The 25,598-nt window shown below is 40.9% G+C and overlaps 1 protein-coding gene across 1 annotated transcript in view; it reads right to left on the bottom strand.

The window, feature by feature from the left end:
* PLB1 (phospholipase B1) overlaps window positions 1-25,598 on the bottom strand; it is an 87,288-nt gene that overhangs the window by 19,634 nt on the left and 42,056 nt on the right. The window contains exons 33-44 of the mRNA XM_032681364.1: window positions 23,783-23,850; window positions 22,700-22,743; window positions 21,342-21,450; window positions 17,672-17,723; window positions 17,448-17,528; window positions 8,513-8,578; window positions 8,055-8,155; window positions 7,111-7,192; window positions 6,570-6,674; window positions 4,710-4,805; window positions 3,536-3,607; window positions 1,876-1,947 (exon numbers count right to left, since the gene is read on the bottom strand). Of these exons, the coding sequence (XP_032537255.1) occupies window positions 1,876-1,947; window positions 3,536-3,607; window positions 4,710-4,805; window positions 6,570-6,674; window positions 7,111-7,192; window positions 8,055-8,155; window positions 8,513-8,578; window positions 17,448-17,528; window positions 17,672-17,723; window positions 21,342-21,450; window positions 22,700-22,743; window positions 23,783-23,850 (948 nt within the window). The remainder of the gene's footprint in view (window positions 1-1,875; window positions 1,948-3,535; window positions 3,608-4,709; window positions 4,806-6,569; window positions 6,675-7,110; window positions 7,193-8,054; window positions 8,156-8,512; window positions 8,579-17,447; window positions 17,529-17,671; window positions 17,724-21,341; window positions 21,451-22,699; window positions 22,744-23,782; window positions 23,851-25,598) is intronic.

A 25,598-nucleotide genomic window follows, 5' to 3' on the forward strand; every position in this document is an offset into this window, starting at 1 on the left:
AAGAAGATTGTGATGAGGTGGGAGTTGGCCTCTTCTCCCAGGTAACATGCGAAAGGACAAGGGCAAATGACCTTAAGTTGCACCAGGTTTAGGTTGCATATTAGGAAAAATTTCTTCACTGAAAGAGTGCTCAAGCACTGGAACAGTCTCCCCAGGGAAGTGGTGGAGTCACTATCCCTGGAAGCGTCCAAAAAACAAAGTAGACCTGGAACTTTGCAATATGGTTTAGTGGGCATGGTAAAAGTTTGAACTTGATGATCTTGGATGTCTTTTCCAACCTTAATGATTCTATTACTATATTATCATTCCCCATGTACTTTGCTAGGAACCTATTCGTTTCCCAGAAACTTTCAAAAAGGGCTTGCTTTCCCTGAAAAAACTTTGAAGCTTTAAAAGTTTCAGTAAAGAAAACTGTCAGGCTCTAAATAATTGTACTTTACCATACATTTATATAGGTGATATAATAGTTATTATGTGTATTCCAGCAACCGAAGAAATTGAATCAACCACACATGGCAGAACATCTTGGTTCACCAGCAGAGATAGCAGAGAAATGTGCCACCCGTGCTTTTTGGTAATGAGAACAATACTAGCTAAGAAGGCAGCAAGGGAAAAACTATAATTGCTATAATGGCCAGTCCCTGCCAGAGCAAAGGCAGCTGCTTACACTGATCTAAGGGCCAGCCCTGCTTGAAGCAGGAGGTCAGAAAAGGGATGTCCTGAGGCCCCTTCCAACCTCAATTATTCTGTGATTGCACAATTCTGCCATTCAGAGTAAAACTACATAGACCAGAAGGCATGGTTTGGGTAAAAAACCATCACAACGAATTCATCTATTCTTGCAAAAAATGGTGTAATAGTCTCCTCTATCAGCCATTGAAGTCTGGTTGCAGAGGCTAGAAAAGACAGCTGGGCTTATTTTTAGATCAGAGAGGAAACTGTTCCTTTACTCCTTCTCTGCTGTTCCTTTCCTTTATCACTTCAAAAGCTGTTGCTGTTGAGATTTCGTGGAAGTGCAAGAATAACCCACTAAAAGTATAACTCTAGCTCTACAGATAAAAATCCCATTGCAATCCTGCAAACTATAGCTTGCTAAAACAGCAACTGTTGCTCTTTGTAACCCTCAAGGCACACACAGATTTTGATAATTGGGCTAGTCATGAGGACACCCAGTAAGCCAAACTATCCCAGCCCATTTTGACTACCAATAAAGAATGACTCAATTTCTTCAAGTCCTACACACAAAGTTTGTTTCTGCAGCTTGTTTAATCTACCTCGTGGTAGTTGCTCAGTCATGGTGGAAACTGAGTCCCTTTGAAAATGGGATTCCTATCACCTTTGTATTCAGCCACATTTTCAATATGTAAAGGTGACTGCCCTCTACAGGTTAAGCTTACTTGAGTATATGGAAGTACAGTGGCTCAAGAGCAGAATAACAAAACCTTCCTCAGATCACAGAATCACAGAATATGCTGGGTTGGAAGGGATCCACAAAGATCATCGAGTCCAACTCCTGACCCTGCACAGAACCATCCCTAAGATTTAGTTACACCACACACCTGAGAGTATGATCCACACACCTTCTGAACTCTGGGGTTTAGGATTCTAGGCTAACTTCTCCATAAGGTGTGGAACTTGCTATCTGAATTAATGATGCATTCCAGGTTACTTACCTATACAACTGCACCAATAATATGATTAATTTTGTTTGGCTTTTAGGTAAACATTTGTTTACACAGGAAAAAGCGTGATGCAGATTTCCCTTTTCAAAAATTGGTAATAGTTTATGTAATAAATTCAGTATGATATGTTAACAGCCACCAGATGCAGCTTTGCACAGTTTGCCTAAAATGTAGCAAAAGATGCAACAATCACCTCTATTGGCTCACTAGTGGGCTCCACAGGTGTGTAGTTGCTATTCTTGTATGTTCCCAGGAATGGTTTGTTCTGGGGAAAGAGGAAACAAAAATAAGAGAAATAACAGAAATTAGGCAATAAGCACATAGCACAAACCATAGCAAGTGATATCAGGGCATCATATCACCAAGAAAGTAACTGCCTGAGTTGCAAAATTGGAATCTGGATTTTGAAACCACGCTCTTTCCTTTAAACTCGCAAAATTTGTGTTTAGAACCTTGTGGCAAAAATTACATATGCCAGATGCCAACTGCGGTTTAACATTTTCCTCTCCTAACCTTCCACAATTAGACTTTAAAGGTTGTTTAGTCCTTTCAAGAGACATTGATGTAAAGTCTAGACAAACCTGGGCAGATCTTCTGTGTCAGCAGAAGGGAGATGAAAGATTACTTACTGAAAAGATCATTCTTTCCTCTAAGAGAGCCTGTAGAGATTGCTTAGTTATTTTTTTGCCCTACCAATGCAGCATGCATTGAGGAAGACATGTACATTGTATAAGCTAAAAAAATCTCACCCGGATGCCCACTTATCGCAATTAAGAAAAATTCCAGTGTCTGCATAAGGAGGTCTTAAAAATCACTAAAATTACAAGGCAAGCTTTTATTGTACGTGAAGTTGCCTCAAACAAATAAATTTCCATAGCTACTGGCACTTCTATCAATGACTTTTTTAAAGCACTGTGGGCTTACCATTTCTGCAAACAATGGCTTTTCATAGGGATATAGCTTTTCAAGGGATATAAAACTTTTGACTACTTCTGAACAGCAACGTCTTTGAATAAGAGTGGATGAAGGGAAAGAATTATAAAATCCACATTATTTGGCATCTGAAGAAGTTGCTTACAATTTAAGATACCTGGAAAGATTACTGGGTAAAGGAAGTGTGATCAATTTGAGTGAATATGAGGACTTCTGAAACATGCTGATTAATAACTCAGTAGATAATCTTTTTCTGACAGGAGGGACACAATATGGACAAAATCCTCCCATATAACTTGAACAGCTGTCTCAGAACAGAGAGAGCAACTCAGCTCCCTGGTCTGTTCAGTTCTTCAGCCTCCTTGTTGAAACTGCTGAAGAAAGGGAGCCAATTATCGCTGCCTGCAGTGGTCATTTCCATGTGCTGATACCTAGCAACTGTACTGCGAGTTCAGCAGCTTGTTTTGTAACTACAGAAGCAGCTTCTGAAGAGTCTGAAGTATCCCTGCTATGGATCAGACCAGGAAAACCAACCTGCTACTAATTCAAGAAATAACAAAATCTGGATTTTTCAAAGCTGCTGTGGTGTCCAAACCCCGTTGATTTGGATAGGAAAGTTAATGCAGCATATTCTCTTTTTTGCTGCTTTAGTTGTCTCTGTATTTCACAAACAACAAAACACAACCTCTGCTACAACTGAAAACACACAAATCAGCATGTTGTCAATCAGTATTCATGGCACAGCAAAAGGGCAACAGGACACCAAAGCAGGTACATGAGAGCACCTGCCCCTCAGAGGTAAGCAGAGAACAAAGCTTTAAGTAAACTTGTTCCAGATATGCCGAACCTCTGCTCTCTGCAGCAAGTACAAGCAGGCACAGCCTCCTGATAGCCAGCTTCCATGATGTGGGTATATTTACCTGAGCTGGACAGCCAAGGACGATGTCAGCCGTGAAATCAAATGAGTCAGCTTTCTGGCCTACAGGCTGTAACTGGAAATAAAGACAAAAGAATCTATTCTATAACTGTGCCAGCTCATCTTAAATTTGTATAACAATTCCAATCCAAACCAAACTAAATATACCTGTCACATCTATATAAAGCTGTCTGTATTCACAGACTTTGATTTACCCAAGGTTGAAATGCAACTACTTCTCAGAAAGAACATGGCAACTGCATAGCAAAAGAGCAACTCTAGAAAGAAGCTTAAAATGGGAAGTGGAAAGCTACAGTGGGATCAGTTTAAACTCCTGGAGGATTTTGGCAGGTACATGAAGTACCTTGGAATTTTGCCAGAAAGCAAGGTCGTAAACTCTCTTCTCTTGCATAAAAGATGGTTAAGAGTATCTCATTTTTTTATAGCTAAGCTGCATGATGGCATCTCCAACAAAAGGCTGTTTATGTGTAGAAGATAAAACCAAATCTAATTAGAGGTACTGCTTGATGATTGCAAGCAATCATGTCAGCTGTTAAGATATTACCCCAAAGTATATAGAAATTATATTCAGGATCTAAGATACTGCCTCCAACTGCATGTGTCATCCCCCTGCACTGCAATGCTAAGTAAAATGGGTTTGCTTAAGCAACCTTTAACGACTTATTTTTATGGAGCTTTACTCATTTCCAAAAGTAGTAAAACTGAACTGAATTAAAGCCACTTCAATTCTTAATGAGACATTCACAACACTAGGATTTAAACCAAACTTCTAAGTAACCCATTTTAAACTGACGTATGCAGTTACAATTCTTTATTTGGTGGTTTCGCATCCCAGCCCATAGAGACATCATTCTTATTAAATGCTATCCTGCCTTGCGTGACAGCGGGTGAAGTAGACTTGAAGTTGCTCAGCTGAAGTCACGAATGACTGTGATCATGCACTTACAGCACCCCTTTCCTCCCCACACACTTTAAGAACCAGGAGATTCTAGGCTGAGAGTAGTGTCAAAATCAGAGGGTATTTGACTAGCTAAGAAGATACAAACACCAGGTCCAGTGCTATCCAGGCCTTAATTGCAATGCTTATTGCAGAGATCATTTTAATGGTAGTCAGGTCTCGGTAAAGACCTCGTTATGTGCAGAGCCTGTCACCTTACCATGGCATTCCAGAGAGCCTTGGCAAGCTGAGAATGGCCTTTCTGGCTTGGATGGAAGCAGTCAGGTGAAAAGTAGGAGACATCTGGATGCCCATCCTACAAATGAAAGCATAAAGGACATTAGAGTGTAGAAGAATCCACATAGTTCCAGCTTGGGATTGCTGAGATCGAATGAGAGTCAGTAATGAGACATTAATGCTACTTGTTCTCCTTGCTCCATTGCAGAAAGGCCCATGATTATCTGGTGATACAAACTGTACTTCAGCAGATCCATGAGCTACAGAAACACTTAGCTAGAGATAATTATGTGCCTCCATGGGCAGATCCACCCAGAAGCAGCAAACCCACCATTTTCAGTTACGTGTGCAATTCCTCTTCAGGTTCTGAAATAAGGATGGGTTTCTCTCCTCTGCATGTCATCAGAACTGGCACCACAGGCAACAGGTGCCATTATGCTCTGCAGTACCTTTACATGGCAACAAGCATGTTATGAGGCTTTAGCAGAAGGAACAGAGCCCAGCTGCTTTTACACAGCTGTGAGTTTTGAAAGGAGCAAGAAGCAAGTAATTGTTCAATGGAAGGCAGCCAGGCTGATGGAGCACACCAGTGCAGTCTCCATTCTGAGCAAAGCTGTACTTTAACGCAAATATCTTGGTTTTCACACAAGTACTGAGATTAGGGCCAGAGATGACTGACATAACTTTTTTGGTCAGAGCAGTCCTTCCTCAAAACTTGAACAGGTCTTGATTTGTGGTGGTTGGATTTGCTTTTTAGAGACCTACTGCCAAAATTTGCATCTATATCATATCTTTTGCCAAGTTTGGAGACAGAGTTTTCAGTTCAGGAACATCTGAACATTGCGTGAGATAAAAAGGAAAAACAGCATCTTGAACTTTCTTAAAACCTGAACTAATGCTTCTGAGACTATAAAAAAGTTCACAAATATTTTGCTTCTTCTGTTTTTATTTCTGTGTTCCCTATGCTCAGTACCAAAATCCTAGGGATGACTTTTTTTGCAAACACCAGTTTCACACACACACACACACACACACACACACACACACACACACACACACACACATGCACATGCACAAAAAGATCTGTTTTTTCCTGTGAAGCTTTCAGTCAGTTTTCCAAATTTGTCTGTAGCAGCATCTGGACTTTTCAAACTTTCACTAGATATTGTGAACATTTTCAGGATCAGTCCGGTTCAATTATACCAGAGTAGTCCCTGCTCAGTATTATGTCCCACCTGCTCTTACTTCCAGGTGAGATGAGGAAGTGCAGGTGAATATGAAACTTAGCAAATGCAGTTTCAGTTTTAGAGAATGTTTGGGACTTTTACTAGATTTATAGTTTACTGGAACTTGCCATTCAAGGAACTGAAACATACATAAACATATACATATGAACTATATAAAACTACCTTTTTTTTTTTTTTGCCATCAGATCATAGGCAAACTTCTCTTTCTGTCAGACACAGAAGAATGAGTTATGGGACATGAAGGGGAGCTGATGCTGTAGTCTCCACTGAACAATTCCGCTGTGTTGCTATAAGTACTGTAACTTAATAACTCTGGTTTTTATTAAATATATTGCATTTTCAGAAAGAAAAATATTTATGTATCCTTAAGAACATACACAAACAAACCTCTTAAATCAGGTTTTGATTCATTTTCCAAAACAGTAATTGATCTCAACAGCATAATATGGAAAACTAAGAACTGATATGAAGAAATCTGTTGTACTATACCAAAAAGCAACAAGTTCTAATAAAAAAAGCACTATTTTGCATATAGTCTCTACAGGTTAGATACTCACACTTAGTCCTTTAAACAGAGAAGTCACTTTATACCATACCTGACCTAGAGGAATCTCCACATTTTGGAGGAAAGGTTGGATGACCACCGTGAAATTTTCATGAGTGTCATATCTGCCAGACTCTATTAGTCTCTGAATGCCAAGCTGCAAGAAACAAAAAACCACAACCAATACTCCAGCAACATCTCTTCATCATAACTGGTTTGTTTGGTTTGTTTTTTTGAAAACCTGAGAATAAAAAGGAAGTTTTACTTGTAAACTGAAATAGCCACAGATGTTGGCAAAAGGTGTGCCTTGCAAAGTGGCTGAGAAGGGTGGAACACAATACTGCAACAGTTCGTCAGGGACAGGATTTTGGTGGCTAAACTCGCACCTATTCATTTCTCTGCTAGGAAACTGAATTTTTCTGCAGAGTTCTGCTGCTAGTTTTGGTCACATGGTGTTTTGGATAGCTTCAAATAACCTCCTGCTTAGTTCATAGGGCTCATTTGTGTAAAATACTGATATGATATGTTGCTTGATAATCAAGATCTCACCTCAACTGGAAATAAAGTAACTGTATCACTCTTGATAAACATACCTGGTAAGCTCTGGTGGCTTCCCTCACTATCGTTAAATTTTCTGAGTTTTCTTCTCCTGTAAAAACACAGCTACACAGATAACTGTGGGAGAGAAAATGGGAATAGAGAGAGTTAGACATCTGATAATGCAGATGTCTCCCTTTGCCACCCAATGCCCTCATGTCATGGGAGTAATAAGGAAACCCATACAGTCATGTTTCTGTGAAAACATCTTATCGTTCTTGCTATTGTGATTTCAACCGTTAGTCTTACTTTCTGTGTCACATCAAGGATACTACTCTAAGTAATTTTTGTTCACACCCAGTTATATCGAAGTAATGCACATAGCACAGAGGATAGTTTGTTGCATTAATTACACTCTGGAATCCAAAGGCCCTGCAGACTGACAGAGCTGCTCATCAGTCCCCCCGGAACTAGAAAACAGGTCTTTGAAATGTACTGTCTGTGTTACCTCTGAGCTGATACATTTCCAGTCAACAATTTCTTTTGCATTCCCAAGACAGAGAATTTGTCCCTGTCTAAAAGGTCAGCAAATAATGCAAATTACCCATTGCACTAAAGCCTCTGAAACAGGAGAAACCTGTCTACTCTGCAAATACTTCAGGTTCCCACAGAAGGCACGCAAATGCAAATGTTTGTGGACTTCAACCCCATCTTGAAGAACCCTGTATGAGAAAATTTAATCCTAGCTCAGTGAGGTGTACATTATGGACAGTTCTAGATATGAAAAATACACAGGTCTTCCCACAACACTTGGGTCAAAGCCAAGAGAAGGAAATGACATCAGGCAGGGTCATGATGTAAGCACAGCATGGGAAGTCCATAGGACTGTGCTGCTACCTTTGAACATTAATTCAAATTATGAGAGAAGTATAGAATAAGAACATGATTTATCATCATGAGCAGTAAGCTCAGGAACAAAAGGAAGTTAAATAAGCCTTACTCTGCTAAGTAAGTTGGGCACTGAACTTGAGTATCCACAAATAACTGTCTCAGAGAGAGGACATCTACCACGTCAACCAGACTCACTAGAGCTTTTGGAACCTGAAAGGTAAGTCAGACTTTAGCTTAGAAGAAGCTGGTTACAAAGCCCACAGTGCATTTATTTTACCCTGAAGTCCAACCATTTGACACCCCTTCCCTTTCTCCACTGTTGGAAGGAAAAAAAAAAAATTAAAAAGAATGAAAAATCAACAACCTCCCCACCACCCCAACTCAGCTTTTGATCCTTTTCCTACACCATGGTTCAGTGTTACTGTCATTTCAGATTGCACTCACTACTTGCAGACAGACAAGACAAAAGAAAATGTTTTAGTAGAAGTCAATGGTGTATGTTTGGTACCAGAATGGAAAAAAAACCAAACCACAAAATCAAACAAACATCAGTCAGTCAGCACTTGCCTCCTTGTGAAGAATATCAAGAGTTTCTTGGATCCTTTTGATGTAATTCTCAGCTGAGTAGTGTTCCTGATAGAAATAGAAGAGATTACTGCTAAGGCATTTAGGTTGGGAGGCTGGAGAATCACAGTAATTCACTTCCTTTTCTGCCATACAACACTGTGGTTAGTAGAATGTTCTTGCTTCTTTCTAGAGATCAGGGATTTTAAGCATATCAATCTAAAATGTAGAAAGGTTTGGTGAAATTTTGGATTTAAAATAAACTTTCTTGAGCAGCAGTATATTTAACCCAACTCCACTGGGCCCTTCACGTAAAAATGCAGGAAGGAACCCAATCTGAATGCATGATGAACAGCATAAACCAAGCCCCCATAAGTGTGCTCATAGTCAGCTGATAAGCTTTCATAAAATTAGGTGAAATCATTGCTAGTCAAGGTCATAGTTATAAATAAAGCTATAAAACTTGGCAGCAGCAGCAAAGACGCCTAGCAAGGTGTGAGAAATAGAAACCCAATCGGGCAATTTCCAATCAGAATTTATTATATGATAAAAGCAAAATCAGCGCTGGGTGATCAGGGAAGGGGTTCAACAACTCCCAACGCCTGTCACACCCAAAGAAGACAGTTGTTCTACATTTATTTCCAGTTACTACATGAATATTCATTTTACATAAGTATAAACATTACACATTGTTAGTTACATAAGTATAAACATTACACATTGTTAGGTACATGAGTATAAACATTATTTCTTAACAAGAATGTTATCTATAAGCATAATATATTGTTAAATCAGACATTCAGCAGATGTTTGCTTGTTATCTATAAATTTTAAGAAAGGTGCTATTATCTAGCTAACTAAACAAAATTCTCTCACTATAAATCCTACACAAGGTAAAAGGGAGGTAACTTGTTTTATCTCTTTGTAGGGGCCCAATTAAGTTTTACAATTTGTTTTTCTTTTCTCTCTCCAGGTCATATTGACCTTACACTGTTTTCTCTTAATTAGCTCGAATCATTTTCTCAGTTTATCACAATCCCTCCTCTCTTTCTATAAAATTATTGATTCGAGTTTTTTTGCTCTAATCTGGACAATATTAATTTGACATTTTCTTCATCTTGGGAAGGTGGAGTTCTGGTGACTAACAGTACCTTGGCACTTTGGGCTGTCTTTGGATCTGTCGGCATTGTTGATATTTGCATTCCTTGTACTACAGAAACTATTAATCTAATGAAACAAGGGATTAAACATGGTAAAAATATTATACTGGCCAATGCGCATAATAGAAAGAATCCTACTTTCTTCCACCAAGCTGTTCCTAACAAGTTATCCCACCACTGGCTGTCGAGCATAGAGTTCCATTTTTGTACAGGTACATGAGTCAGTTTTCTGATATCCTTTGCAATATCCATAACTGCCTGTCTATTATCATCAATTTGTAAACAACAATCTGAAGTGTTGAATTTACCACACACCCCCCCTTCCTCAGATAGCAGATAATCTAAGGCAAGCCTATTCTGATACACAGCTGCTCGAGTTTTTGATTGCTGACTTGTGATTAGATCCAGAGTTTGAATTGTCTTATTGGCTACTATTTCCATGACTGCTTGAAGGCGGATAATTCTATTTAGCATGTATATAGGGGTTCGATAACCCCAGGTCCCATCTTGGGCCCAAGTAGCTGGTCCGTAAGTAGCAATGATTCGTTCAGGAGGCCATTCATCATCGTACCACTTTTGGGTTCCTCCAATGTCATCCCTTTTTTCTCGGCATATGGTTCCATAATCATCATACAAAGGTACACCTAAACTCATACCTTTTTCGGGGGGCAGTAAAAAGAACCTCGGTTGGATTATACCTAGTGTACAGACTCCTCTCCAGTCTTTAGGGAGCTGTGTATATGCTCGCTTTCCACATATCCAGAATAATCCTTCCAGAGCTACCCATTCTAAATCGGTACTACCTGCTTGGTCCCAATATGTTTTTAATTCTCTCATGCTCTTCAAAAGGGTTTTTTTAAATTTGTTTCATTACACCACCAGCTTTGAGCTTCATCATGCCAGGTACAGTCTGCAGTCATATTGTTAGTCCAATACCCTAATGGTTCTTTTGGCCACCAGTATTCTCCTGTGGTATTGATTATTTTCACTGATAGGTATGGGGACTCTCCTACTTTGGTTTTATATATTTCCCTACCTCTCCGTTCAATGCATTCTTGCCCAACCACATCAGAAATTAAAATCCAACCTTGGGGCCTAGATTCTGATGCTTTCTGGGAGTGATTCCATTTTAAAATTTCCCATGGGGTGAGACCAGTACCTTTCCAGGGCCACTCTTCTGTCATCAAAGGTCCACTACAAATCCAGCACTTGGATAAATTTAAGGTTTGAATAATACGTTCCATTAGATCAATATATAGGTTAGTTCCATAACCCGGGAGTTGCCAATCTTCTCCTAGTTTGTCTTTCAATTTCTGGTATAAGTCACCTGTGTTGGAAGGCTTTCCCTGTGTTCTTTCTTTTAATGTAGTTTGCACCCTCTGTTTTATTATTTCCTCCCTTTTCAAGTCCTGCATTCCACCACCGTCAGAAATGTCCCAATGGCCTTCTTGAGTGAAACAAATCCATTCCTCTCCCTTAGGACAACTAAGTCCCAGCCTGGTTCCCCCTATTCCTAAATTCTGTGCTACCCATAGTTGCCGAGAACCCGTGTTGCAAGTGTTCAGTTGTCTATAGTCATAGCAGACTTTGTTGACAAATGAGTGATAGCTTAAGCTTTGAATCATACGGCCTTTATATCGTGTAGTTTGGTAGCATTTTGTACACTCGTCAGACAGGACGTGAGCCCAAAAGCAGCAGAGTATCCAAAAGGGTCCAGTATAACTTAAGCCTCCACGGCCCATGCCCGAACGGGGTTGCATCCCGTGGCTGGCTGTCAGTGGCAGGTTCAGAGGTTAACCTGGTCTTGCCCCTTTTAGATTTTCTAATTTAATTAAGGCCCAGTTTTTCGTTTCCAGGTGAAGGTTCACTTTATCTCACAACAACAGATTCTGTCAACAGAATTATTATTCCCACTAATTAATCAATATATAAATTGTTAGCCATTGTGACATTCTTTACATGGGGTCTATAAAGTTAAAGTCATCCAGCGGGCAGTCAATTTGGGCTGTTTCTCCAGAAAATTTCATCATACTGTACCTTAATGCTGCATACCAGTCAGTTTCAAATATTTCCCAATTTACTGGTAATAACAATTCCCACCCACAAAACAGCTTATTTATCTGTACTGACTCTAATTGGGGTTGATCTCCCTGCGTGTCACGACACTCAGGGCAATGTATATGTCGGTTAAAGGCCACACAGGACCATTTACGGTGACAGTGCCTACACTGACACTCTACCCAACCATCATGCTGAGCCCACGGATGTTTTATACAGCGTGTGCGATCTGGTGGTGGCGGTCCGGGAGTTAGGGGATCTTCCTTTTTCAAGGTCACAAGCTAACACAAGGATTGGGTTAACTAAGCGATCAGTAAAATATGCACCTGACCCCCCACTCTGCCAGGGTATGGCTCCTTCTTTCCAGGAAACAAACCGCTGTCTCCTAAGAATTTGTCCTGGGACTAACTGAAACCAAGATCTTTGGCTAGGTTTTATACAGAAACTTTCAGGAAATACCTCTCGGGCCTTTAAGTCTCTTTGTTCTGGGGATAACTCATTCCAGCCTTCGATATGTCTTCTCCATTCAGGTGATGAATTCATAAAGGTCTTTTTTGGAGTTTAAGTCGTAGGTCCCCAGGCGTTGATGACACAGTCCACTCTTTCAGGGGTGGTGAAGCAACAGGTCCTTTCACTCTGGTCGTGTGTGCTCACCCTCGTTCTGCTGTATGCACTGCGGTCTCTGTCGTGAGCAGTACCTGGAAGGGATCTTCCCAAAATGGGGTTAAAGAAGTTTCTTTCCATCTCTTTATTAGGACTCAATCCCCAGGGTTTATTTTATGTATCTTGAAATCTAATGGTGCTGTTTTTCATTTGCAGTTGAGACATTTGTCTACTTCTGCATAAAAGTTGTTCTCATGACTTCTCAGCTTGAATTTTAGTGGTACAGCTTCAGGTCTGGTTGCTGGAACAAACTGTCTGTGAACAGCTAACTTCTGACACATTGTTAGTCTATATTTAAGACAAATCAGTATTCCCCCCTTCCTGAGTTAGGGTAGGAATGTTCTTTCACAGGTTGTGAGCCTGTGGCAGTTTTAAAAGACAGAGGATGCAAGGGTTAGTAGGTAGTTTCTTTTCCCTTAGACTTAGCTCCCACAGTTTTCAAAGCATCACCTTATCATCTTATGGCATATTTTGCACCGGCGGGTTTTAGTTTTTGTGTTCGCCGGGAATTTACACTGATTTTGTTTTCCCCTCCCCCCTTTCGGCCTGATGGGAGGGCACGGATTATGCAGGTTTGGGGGGGCTGGAGTGGAAGCAACAACTCCGTCTTCGCCCCCAGTGGCGCAGCCAGAGGGTCCTGTGTTAGGTTGGGCTGGGACTCCAGCCACAGACACCATTCTAGGCTCTCTTGCAGCCTCTGCACCCCAGCCGATCTCTTGCTCGCAGCCGCTAAGGTGTTATGAGTTGCTCCGCTCGTGCTGGCCACAGCCAGGAAATAATTTGCCTTTGCCCCCGCTGCGGCCCCCGCTCTGTCTGCAAAGGCGGCAGCAGCTCCTGTATCAAACCCAGATTTTGCCTGTCCCGCAGTTGGACCCATTCTTTCTGTGCGCGTGGTTAACGCTGCCCCGGCACTCGCATCTGCTGTCTCTGCCTGGACCACACTAGCAGGAACTAAAACTTCTTCACTAGTCAGAGCAACAACTAGGACTAGCTTTTCCTGTCTCCGCTTGATTGTGCTCGCCACAGTTTTAAACTTCGGGATCGCTCTCTGCTCTAATTTCGCTTTCTCTGTCCCCGGATCTTTCCCTGTCACACGCATTCTCACTGTATCACACACAGGTAACACTTTTTTCTTCACGGCGCCAGCCAGTTCCGTCGCCGTGGTAACGGCCATTCCAGAAGCCTCCCCTGCTCTCTGAGCCGGGAGTTCCGTTGCCGCGGCAATGGCTGTTCTTATAACCGCCTCTCCGCCCACCGTACTAGCTTTCTGCTTTCTGTTCTGATATACTGCCCAAGCTATCTCTAATAATTTCCTCTTTATATCGTTTGTAGGCTGTCCCACAAACAGGTATACCAGGTGTCTCTTTCCCAAGTCTGATTCTAAATCAATATCAATATATTTTCTAACAACATCTTTCAATCTGTTTGAAAAGTCTGGGCAACTCATTTGCTTTTTGCCTGGTTTCACACATTTTGACCCAACTCATTTCTCTTGTCTTTGTTTCTACAACAGCACAGTCCGCCGTAAACTTTAGGGTCTCTCTTGCACTCGGGGCATGCAGCTCCGTTCTTACAACTCTCGTATTGCTATCGCCACCGATTAAATCAACTGCCTGAGCACCCATCTGTGGTGCTGGGCTACTCGCTCTCACAAACACCTCTACATTTGGGGCCGTCACCCCCCCTGGAGCCGACGCCTTCGCTTCACTGTCACTGTCTAGATCAGCGACTCCTACGCCTGCTGCGTTTGCACTGGCCAATTCCGGCGGCGCTTTCGCTGTGACCTCTAAAATTTCTCTTGTTTCTACAACAGATGCCGCATCTATAATAACTTTCTCTGATGTTACTACACCAAAAGCAATCTTACTAAAAGCTCACTTTTCAGCCTTCACTACTCCGTTACCGATACAACTATCAACTTCAGCTGTTACTTGTTCCTCTACTCCCGAGCTCACTTCTGCTGTTGCTATGACAACTTTATCTGCCCCGGCAAAGCTACTAGCTACTGCAGAGCTACAGACTGCTTCTCTGCTCACTGGAACAAGTAGGGTAGCCTCCACAACTATTGCCCCTGTGGGGCCAGGAGTTTCTTCTGCTATTACTCCTGTTGCAACTAAACTAGATGTTATCTCTGGCTAGCAAGCTCCGCAGCATCTGCATAACTCTCGCTCTGCTCTGCCGCGCTGCAAGCAGCTTCAACAAAAGCTGATTTCACCTGCACCTCTGTGCGTACTCCAGCCAAAACGACAGGACTTGCTCCCGCTGGACCCGAGCTAACTTCTCCAGAGGCCTTAATTTGCCTAATCCCTCCCGGTGCAGCCACATCCACACCAGGGGGTCCGCCAATGGCTCCTGCCGGCTCAGCAGGAGCCGGTCCCGGGGCCGCTCCCCCTGCAGCTCCCGGGCTATTTTCTCTCCCATCCGGTGATATTAACACGTTTAAATCACCATTCTCCATGTTTTTAAATAAAACTCGTGAGACGGGGGTAGTTTTAACTCGATCTTTTCCCTCTTTTTCTAATTCTACTTCTGATCTTTCTGCCCTTTCTGAGCTCTCGTTTCTCTTATCTTCCACCCCCAATCCAGGGCGTGTTAATAGGAATAAAAACAACTCTGCGTATCAAATTTCCCGCCACCTCTGTTCTACATGTAAAAGCGAGATTAATTGAAACACTGCGTTCAGTTCAAACGGTCCAAATTCTGGCCATGCTACTCCTCTCATTTGTCCAAACAACGGCCAGGTATTTATAGAGAGCCTACACAGTTCTTCCTTCTTTAAAGTTGTTTCAGAACCAGTTAAAGTCTTCCAATGTTTTAAAACCAGACTTAGGGGGGATTCTTCAGGGATCTTAAATTTTGAATCCACACAACCCATGCTTGCAAAACAAAAACAAACCACTGTCACACAACTGAGATTCGAATTTGTTACCTTGGGGTTACGACGCTGTTAACGTAACCTCTCAGCTATTTACCGAGTCACACTGACTCCAGAGCCCCACCGGCTCTTCTACAGTGTCAGAGCACCGGAGGGCGTCCCCTCCAAACCAAACAGCCCTAGGCTGACTGGTTCTGACCTGGGATGGCGAACTACCCGTTCGCCTCCTGAAAAGTGACTTTCCGACTATTCCGAGGGCCCAAGTCTTTTAAGCAAACTTTTCAGGAACCCGTGTTCCCTATCTCCCGGAACACAAAACACAAAACTTTCCCGCAGCTGCTAACTAACCCAATAGGTACCACCCCTAGAGGACTGTCTCAGGGTATATCCGGCAATGCCTGCTTGCTCCTTTCCTTCCTGGGGCAACTGAATTTACTAATTCCCTGCCCCATATTCCTGAGGTCCCTTCTAAAGTTTCCTACCTTCCCACCGATCCTCTGGGATCCCTTTTAGGATTTTTCACTGACTCAGCGGTCCTTCCTGAAAAACTCCCACCGACCCCAGAGGTCCCCTCATCAATTCTTCCGCTTCATCCCTTCACCCGCTGCTCTCCTCGCGGCGAGACAGAAACGAGGTTAGAAGGACTCCACTCTTGATTCACAGCTACGCTGCGTCTCATTCACTCATTCACTCCGACCTCTTTATCCGCCCCCCGAAGTGATACTCACAGTCCGTTTTTCTCACTCGGGTCTTCGTGCACAAGAATTATGGGCTTTTTGCTGCAGCACTCCAGGAGCTTTTTAATTCCTTGCTTTTATCATATGCATGCGTTACCCTTGGCCCTTGTTGAAATATTAGGCCTGTGAATAGGCCGCTGAAAAACAGCGGGCGCGCTCCTATCTCAGGCGCTAAGTATCTCCCAGAACACAAAGGGTATCACGTCGGGCGAAGTCACCAAGTTTTGTGAGAAATAGAAACCCAATCGGGCAATTTCCAATCAGAATTTATTATATGATAAAAGCAAAATCAGCGCTGGGTGATCAGGGAAGGGGTTCAACAACTCCCAACGCCTGTCACACCCAAAGAAGACAGTTGTTCTACATTTATTTCCAGTTACTACATGAATATTCATTTTACATAAGTATAAACATTACACATTGTTAGTTACATAAGTATAAACATTACACATTGTTAGGTACATGAGTATAAACATTATTTCTTAACAAGAATGTTATCTATAAGCATAATATATTGTTAAATCAGACATTCAGCAGATGTTTGCTTGTTATCTATAAATTTTAAGAAAGGTGCTATTATCTAGCTAACTAAACAAAATTCTCTCACTATAAATCCTACACAAGGTAAAAGGGAGGTAACTTGTTTTATCTCTTTGTAGGGGCCCAATTAAGTTTTACAATTTGTTTTTCTTTTCTCTCTCCAGGTCATATTGACCTTACACTGTTTTCTCTTAATTAGCTCGAATCATTTTCTCAGTTTATCACACAAGGCTTGTGCAGAAATAGCAAATTTTGCAAGCAGAAGGGGTTGCAAGAGAATTGAAAATGCTCATGAGAAGTTAGCATTAAAGGCAAGAAAGTGAGAGCTGGCAGTGAAAGGTGGCCTCTCCCTGCCACCTGCCCACTCAACTCCCATGATCTCCTTATGGCAGCCCTAAAGGCTTCTCCACAATCCACAGAAGCATAAACTTCAAGTAAGACTGAGCACTGCAGCAAATCCTCTTATACATACCTTTACCTGTTCCTAGCATGTCTCTAGCTGTGAGTTATGGGGTGATGACAACTGTAGGATTGTACTGCTTTGAACTACCATTACCATTCTTGGATGTCTAAAGAGGCCGTGCTAGCAGCAGAGCAATTTCTGCATCAGAGGAGTGAAGCTTTTCTTCCCTTCCATTTTTTGCTCATGTCAAAAGACAGTAGGAAAGATAGTGGTTCTGACCCTGGAGTAAGCCAGAGAAAACAAAACCATCCTACTCTATTGCTGGTAACATTTTATATCACTGTACTGTCAGCAACAATCCCCATCAAAACATACAGCAGCCCATATATAACTCACGTTATCTCTGTGAAGGCTGCTAAGGATCCATAGATTTCCCTTGATGTGTCTCTACATTGGCAACACAGTCCCACTACAGTTTCAGTTAACCAGTTCTACTACTCACAGGGTCTTTGCAAGAGTTGCACAAATCATTTACTCCAATAAACACAGTTATGATCTTCCAGTCAGCACTGAAGTCAATTCTCTGTGCAATAAAGAAGAAAATAATGAGCCTGAATTTCTTTGACTTTATGATATGCATGAGGTGTCATTGCAGGTGGATCCTTCATGTGATCAACACCTATTTCTATTCATGCTGTAAGATTAAAGGAGTTCCGAACAACTTACATCATCAGTTTTCATAAGTCTCAGGAGATTTCTTGCTTGGGCTGGTAAGTGCCTGTAAAGAAGGACAACTAGTGAGTGAAAGAAATACCCGTATTGAGAGATCAACATTAGCATTCTTCAGACACCTTAAATCAAGTTGCAGATACCAGAAATGTTGAGTGAGGAGACAGTACAATACTCATGTTGCTGTGAACAAATTACTTGATCAAATCACATTCTGGTGAGAAAATCAATACCAAATCGAACTTGAACACTGATTTTACTCAAGTTCAGTAATTAATCTTGAACCATAAGTTTAGCTCCTATTACAGTACTTAGCACCTAAAACAGCTGAAAACCCAAACATGGTAAAGTTTGTAAGCAGATGGCCTGTTTAGAACTAGGCTGCTATCAACCTATTCCTTGTAGACTAAAACAAGGGAATGCCTAGTCCCAATATTTAGCTGACCTCTTCAGCAACATCCCCCTGCAAAGCTTAGGTATTTCAGAGTTCATTGTGCACCCCTCTCTCATTTCTGTAGCCCACAACCAGAGTCAATACTTAATTTTCCACTGTGTGTAATAGCTCTGTGCATACAACTTTTCCAGGGTAATTAAAAATCCAAGAAACTTTCAAGATTACTCAGGCAAGCTGACAGGCTCGCTGTTTTTCAATAGCCAGATAGGCAGTCTCTCTCTTTTATATATATATATATACACACACATATATATATCCCAAGTGCAATGAATTTTGGGTTACCTAGGCTGAGTGCTTCAACTTACTTTGACTGCCCTTACACTTCGATCCTCAAACGTGCATAAAGGGAATGTGGTCAGAAAGCTTTGGCCTTCCGGGCAGCTCTGTAGTATGCAATGAGCTGCATCTCCCTCCAGACTCTCACTGACGGTCTATCATTTCTGGGAGCATATCAGCTGACATCAGTAAATGTGGCACTTGTTTTGTATGGCAACCAGAGTCTAGCTCTCCTTTGCAATACTTTGTTTACTGTAGAAAAAAAGAGATACCTCTCACCACCCTCCTCCAGCTGAACACTGATCTAACACTGACATAAGGGTATCTACTGGGGAATGAGCCCTGTCATACACCTACTTGTGACACAGACACTGTATGCATGTAATAGTTCTGATCACAGTTACCCTTGTCCAATGTCATAACCTACTTATTTATATTCCAAACCTATCACAAGCCACAAGTGGTCACAATTTCCTTCTGTTCTTGCTGTGTAAACCCCTAATCTAGGGCGTTGACTTCAATATTGATCCAGAGGAAAACACCACTTATTGATCTGACAGTCCACAACATCTTTGATTTCTCATGCAGTCAGTGAGGTGCTGATGTATCCTGGGCCAATGCAGTCAGTAAGATTTAACATCTTGAATGAAATAGTGCCAGCAATCACCCATCTTTGAACTGCAGTTTCAACCAAATTTAGATCTTGATCAATGGAAGCAGTTTTCTAATGGGAAATACAGATATTCACAGTTCCTGTCACTGGTTTTCTCCTTAACTTCCTTTTTTTCATATGAAATCAGAGGTTTCAGACAGGCTTTGTTTCAGCAACATTCTTCAGATCTATCCTTAACTCTATCATGTACTTAAACCCTTTAGCAATGAATGCAGATAGACTTGGGAACATTTTGCTGAATGGTTCCTGCATTACTATGTTGCCATCAAGTTCACTAAAGAGCTCTTCATAGCAGTCATGGATTTCATTTTAAGAAACCCTTATACCAAAGGGGTTTCCAAAAGCTGGTAAGGCTGCAAAATTATCTGATTTCAGAAAGGTTCCAGCACCTCTGGAAAGCACCTCCCAGATTAGCACCATAAAGCAAGACAGGCCAACTAACAACTCTTAAATACCAGCATTAGCTGGTGGACTTTTTTGCCCTATGAATCCTTAGAAAATGGATATTTTTGGCTGATGAAGAATAAATGCTGAATTGCATCATCATCATCATTACAGGACCAAATACCTAAAGCAGGAGAAACATTTCCGTATCTTGCAATACATTTCAATAGTCAACAAGGACACATTCTTCTTCTCAGATACCTCAAGAGCCAAAATATGACAGAACAGAATCCCCAAAAGAAGCATCTCAGAGCGTTCTACAGAGAGTTATGAGACAGAGAAACAATAGAAGACAAGCAGAAATCTGGCACAATTGTTGTCTATATCTCCTTGCTGAATGTTTACAAAATACGGTTACAAAACAAGGATAGCTCCAGCTCATCATGTTTATCCAGTCCAGTTGCTTGCACGGGAAGAGAGAAGACTAATTGTTATAGATGAAGTAGGCAATTCTTCATTAGACTAACATCCATCGACTCATTTCATACAGCTAACAAATAACTATTTAATACTAATGCCTCAGTTGCTGCTGATGCAAGTTGCTTTAAGTCATAATGGTGACTTAAGAGGTTGTGTGTCCTGTTTCAAGTCCTCCCACCACTCCAAAAAGCCTGTTTAGGATTTAACTGATACAGAATACAAGACAGGCACCTCATTACCTCATTCTTTCAAGGTAATGATATATGCTGCATACAGAAGTATCTTAATAAATTCTCATTAATGGCTGATGCACATCTCACTGACATGCACAGATACGTTTAGTCATCACCAAGAAACAAAATGCCTTCCCTCAGTTATGGGGGCAGTAGGATATAGCAGGGCACCTAGCACACTATTTCTGACAGGAAATCCAAGCATTTACTGAAATTGCTCAAATGAGTCAGAAGTTGCTCAAGGCCTACAAGAGAGCAATAAAACCCCCTGACAAATCCTAACAATCTTTGCTTAGATACAGCAAACTCAAACACCTCGCTTGGCTTCTGAACTTCAATTCCAAGACCCCTTCGGGAAGCAAGATGAATTTTTCTTTAGAAAAACAAATTAAGGTCTGGGTAATATCAATTCACAATGTCAAATCTGGGCATGGTCTGCCAGAACCTGTGCCCAAACTATGACTGAATTCAAGCAGCCATCTGTTTTGTTAATTAAACAGCACTGACTTTCAATAAGTATCCAGGGATTTCTAGGATAAGCAGTATGGGAAAACAACTATACAGCCTCCCAGGTGTGACTAAAAGCAAAGAGCCAAAGTCGAATGACTGCAAGACATTACAATCCCTTTTATACTGGCAGAACTGGCTGCAACTGCACCAGGTCTGCAATGCACCAAAATCCATGTATGACCATTAGCAATTCTCTTAATATTCTAGACTGAGGCTGTTTTTTCCTTGCTTCTCTCTTGTTCACTGTTGCTTCCTTATCCAGAAACCTGAAGCCAGAATTATGGAAGATTTAATCTACTTTTACTCCTAGTTTCTCCTTATCAATTCACTACATGCTCAATTTCTGGAAACATTCATGTTGTCAGGGATTTACTGACAGATAAATGGATAAATTAATAGATGTTGTAGAGGAAGAGTAGAAACCACCAAACAGTTTCTGCCAGTTTCTTGTTTGTGGATTTCATAACCAGGACTGTTGGTTTCATTTGAAAGTTCTGCTATGAAATAAACCCATACATTTAACAGGTTTTGAGCCAATTTTCAACTAGACTGGTTTTGCTTGCTCTTCAGAGCAAGTTGTGACAGCACACGAGACAGCTGAAAGGCAATTAGATGAAGCATCCATCACCTACAAATGTAAAAAAAAAAGCTACATACTCAGCCTCTGCTCCAAGAACTGCCTGGTTAAGGAATGCGTTGGAATCATTCTCACTCCCGGTGCCAGTTGAATAGCCCGTGATTGTAACATTGAACTCTCGAAAGATGTCTGAAAAACAAAGATGGCAATGAAGGGAAAATGACGACATCTGCTCTCTGTCTACAGGGACTAGCACACAGCAGCACTGCCATAGTTTTGCTCTCTGACAGCACAGCACAGCTGCTGCAGCTACCAGTCAACTAGATGGATTCACCAAGCAGTGGTGAGAGGGATCACCAGCTGGCAGTGACTCAGACAGCAGCATGCTTGCAGTGCCCTGCACTGTCACCAGCGGACAAGATGAGCAGAATTGAGGACTATTGTCTGCAGTTATCTCTCATGCTGTAGTGGTTAAAGCCTAAAATAAAATTCTCAGTCATACAATGTTGACTTTGTGAAGCAAGCCTGAAGGGTCCTTCAGCCCAACAGGAACTTGTTTTCAGCTAAAAGATTTGGGTCTTCTTCACAGCTGTGCAAACTCTTATACTACTGACAAATGTGAAGAACAAAGGCTCAGATGCATGATTCTGATGAAGTTCTACATTCTCCACAGCAGTTTCCAAAAGGAAGTTGGTAGGATAATTCATAGCTGAGAGTGAACATGACCGTGTTGTACACTATAAAAACTGTCTTAATCTCAAGGACTGAATCTAATCATATTTTAATGAAGGCTTTGTCAAATGTAATAAGACCCAGTGAATCAATTAATTGTTTATTCTAATTATATTCTTGTTACATTTTGCTTAAAATAATGGTCAACACATAAAAGGACAGTTTACTGGTCCTCTTCAAATGGGATTTTATTATTACAGCCGATCCAAACTGAAGCTCAAGTGGCTTTACATTAACAATAGACTGAGCTATGAAAAGTTGCATGTTTCAGTGAAGAGAAAGTTACAATTATTCCCTTCAGGTTACATGTATGAGTAGGCAGCTTTATTTACCAAAGAGGCCTACTCTATGCAAACATTTCTTTTGGAAAAAACTGTGATGGAATATTTATTAAAAGCAAATGTTAAGTGCATCACAAGCATGGACATAGCAAGCTTATTTAGAAATTCAAATAACACTCACCAAGCAGTTGAAAAGGGAAAGGGAAAAGAAAGTAAGGGAATTTCTAGCTGCTTCCTCTCAGCTTCACTGATGAAGGCAACGTTTTATTCCTTACTCCTAGAATATTGTTTCTTTTAAAAGTAGTTCTTGTTAATTACACTAAACCAGCTTTGAGATACTTAAGAGGTCTCTGTAAACATGTCAGAAATCAGTCCATTGTGTTTCTTCAATTTTGCCAATTATATTGAGCAAAGCAATTACTTACTAGGTAGGGTTGTCACGTTCTTTAACGACTCATCTCCTCCAATACTAAAATGAGAAAGAGAAACCTCGGTCATTCATCTCTTATCTGGACACAGACAATAAGCAAAGCGAAAACCTACCACACATCATGGGAAGAAGCAAAGAGTGATTAATTTGGTAACTATCAATATATCAGAATACATGGAGAGGATAAAAGTGGAAATGCTAATGGGTAGAATGGCTGCAGTTTCAGTGGTGAAGATGCTTGTCAGAAGGATTGCATGATCTCGCAGATGTTGAAGGGTATGGTCAATCATTCACCAAGTGGCAGAAAAATACCTGAGATAGGTGCATACTCAAAAGATCAAGCCCTTAAGTACTGTAAATTAGTAGGCCAGCTTTGAGGCCAACTCCAGCCTCACAAAGGCACTTTTAAGGCAACACCAAAACCAGACAGCCCCTGGGTGACAAGAGAGCTTCAACAGCAGCTCCTCACTCTCTTTTCCTTCTTCATGCAGATGGATATGTTCTCTCCAGCTTTCCTATTGACCGAGGACATACTGAGGCCACACCCTGTCTTACAGAGAAGTATTAGTACAGCACAGAGCTGCTTCAGTCAGCATCAACTGAGCTACATCACTACAATGAAACAACTTAAGTCTTTTATAACTATATGCAGCATCTGGTAAAAGTCCTCTGGTTAAACAAACTGTTTTCCATGGTACTATAAAATGTTCAGAAACAGAAAACTTGAGAAGTTCCAAAACCTACTAGATCTGACTTGTTTCAGTGATTTTCCAGCAGTTTTGTAGATTTCCAACTTGAAATCCTGACATAGAAATACAAACTGTTGCAAACAGCCAAAAACGAAAGCATGAGAGAAATCAAAAGGCTAGCTTAAAATCCACTGCTGAAAACATTTTCTGTGAAGCCACCTTTATGACAAATCCTGGATCTTGATGCATGTTCTCAAGAAACTCTGGCCTGAGGAGCAACCTTTTTTTTCAACTTCCTAACAGCTGAAAGACCCAAAATGTGTGGAAGAGAATAGCATTATTTACAGGAAAGAATACACATCTCTTCATCACCGTGGCTGAAGACTTACCTCCAAGACAGTCCCCGGTATTGAGTGGCTAAATCCTCAAGAGTATCTGAGGCAATTCCTGCACCAGCCTGGACATTATTTTTCATTAACCAAATGAAATTAAAACACAATTATTAATGCAATAGTAATTTGTAATACAGACATGTAACAAATAAAATTTACTAATTTAAATAAAAAAAGTTGTTTTGTTTACTTTTGAAGGCATCCGGCTTTTCCCCAACCTTTCCCCTGAAGAGCACAACAATACCTTTTGTAATTATTTACAACATCATATTGTATATATGACACACAAAACGTATGATGGAGCTGTGGAACAAAGACTTTCTTCTCACGGGTCTAGATGAGCTAAATAATTCTTTTATGGTTGCATTACTCAACAATGATGAAGACATCTTAATCAAACAGATGAAACTTTCCAGCTAATGATAAGAAACACTATATGAACTCACAAGAGAAAACAAACATATATCAGAAAGAAGCACCATAATACCTACATACCACTTTGAAAAGTATTGTGCTAAATGGAAAGACTTAAAGCAATACTAGAGAAAGGAGGAAGCACTCTCTATACTCATCCTGAAGAAAGAGGCAAGCTAGCAGATGCATCCCTCCTAAAACACCTCAGAATTCAGAAGGAGAGTATTTCCTATCAGCTGTGATTTTGTAGTTTCATTCTAAATTTGGGTACTGGTTAGTACTTCAGTACAGCACAAGACCAGGTAGACTATTTGCTACTACCTCAGATTAAACCATACTATTACATTTTCTTATATAAGCTTTATTGAGTTAAGAGAATATTGGTGATCAGAATAACCACACACAGGCCAAATGCAGCTCTCAGACAGCAATACATCACTGCACATTCTATGAAAGCAGATTTTATTCCCAGTTCCTATAGACTATACTTAGAAGCAGAAACACCTGCCGGGTTCTGGATATTACAATATGGCAACCACAACCAAATATGGAATATCTTTTATTTGTTGATATTGCAGGTTTGCATTCAAGTGCTTCTATTTATTTCAGTAGCTTCCTGTGCATAGGAGTTGTGACAATATGTCTGCAAGATTGTTGTAAAGGTTTCATGGTTTATACAAACAATGTCTTTGTTGTTAAGGCTCAGATTCAGAGAAACCTATGTTCCAGCTGTATCTTTGGATACAATTGTTTCCTTTAACCTGGCTGTAGAATTTCAGTCCTTGACCCGTATGAAAACATTAGACAGAAGGACATAACTGGAACATAGAACGTCTGGATTTTGAGACATATTCCTTCCTGGTTACCAAAAATAATCATCATCAGTAAGAACTACATCTTGATAAAGAAAATCAGACTAAGTATCTTCTGAAATACATCAAGTCAGAGGGCTCTCACTCCATACATCCTTAACTCATTAATGCTCAAATAAATAAAATGCTATTATTCAACACCCCTGCATTCTGTTCCTGAAAGAACAGAGGGAGAAGAACAGGTTCATCAGTCCATTCCTATTTAGAAAAGTCTTTGAAAAGCGCAGTACTCTTAGCCTTGTGTTATGTTCCATTAGTTTCGACAGCATCTGATCTCTTCTGTCTCCAATTCAGCAAACTACTGAATTCAGGCACCTCTTCAAAGGATTTGTGTGTGTCTTAGCATAAGTTCAAAAGCATGTGAATATGTGGGGAGGGGAACAGAGTGCTGGAAGAGTGACACCTTCTTTCTTGTTCTAGCTGCTAGATTTATTGAATGAACCGATCTTTGCTTATAGGTATATCAGCTATTTCCTCTCCACCAGAGCAGGCACGTGTTTGTAGTTTTAGCAAGGGAGCAGTAAAAG

The sequence above is a fragment of the Chiroxiphia lanceolata genome, chromosome 3 (assembly GCF_009829145.1).
Source record: "Chiroxiphia lanceolata isolate bChiLan1 chromosome 3, bChiLan1.pri, whole genome shotgun sequence".
Taxonomy (NCBI): domain Eukaryota; kingdom Metazoa; phylum Chordata; class Aves; order Passeriformes; family Pipridae; genus Chiroxiphia; species Chiroxiphia lanceolata.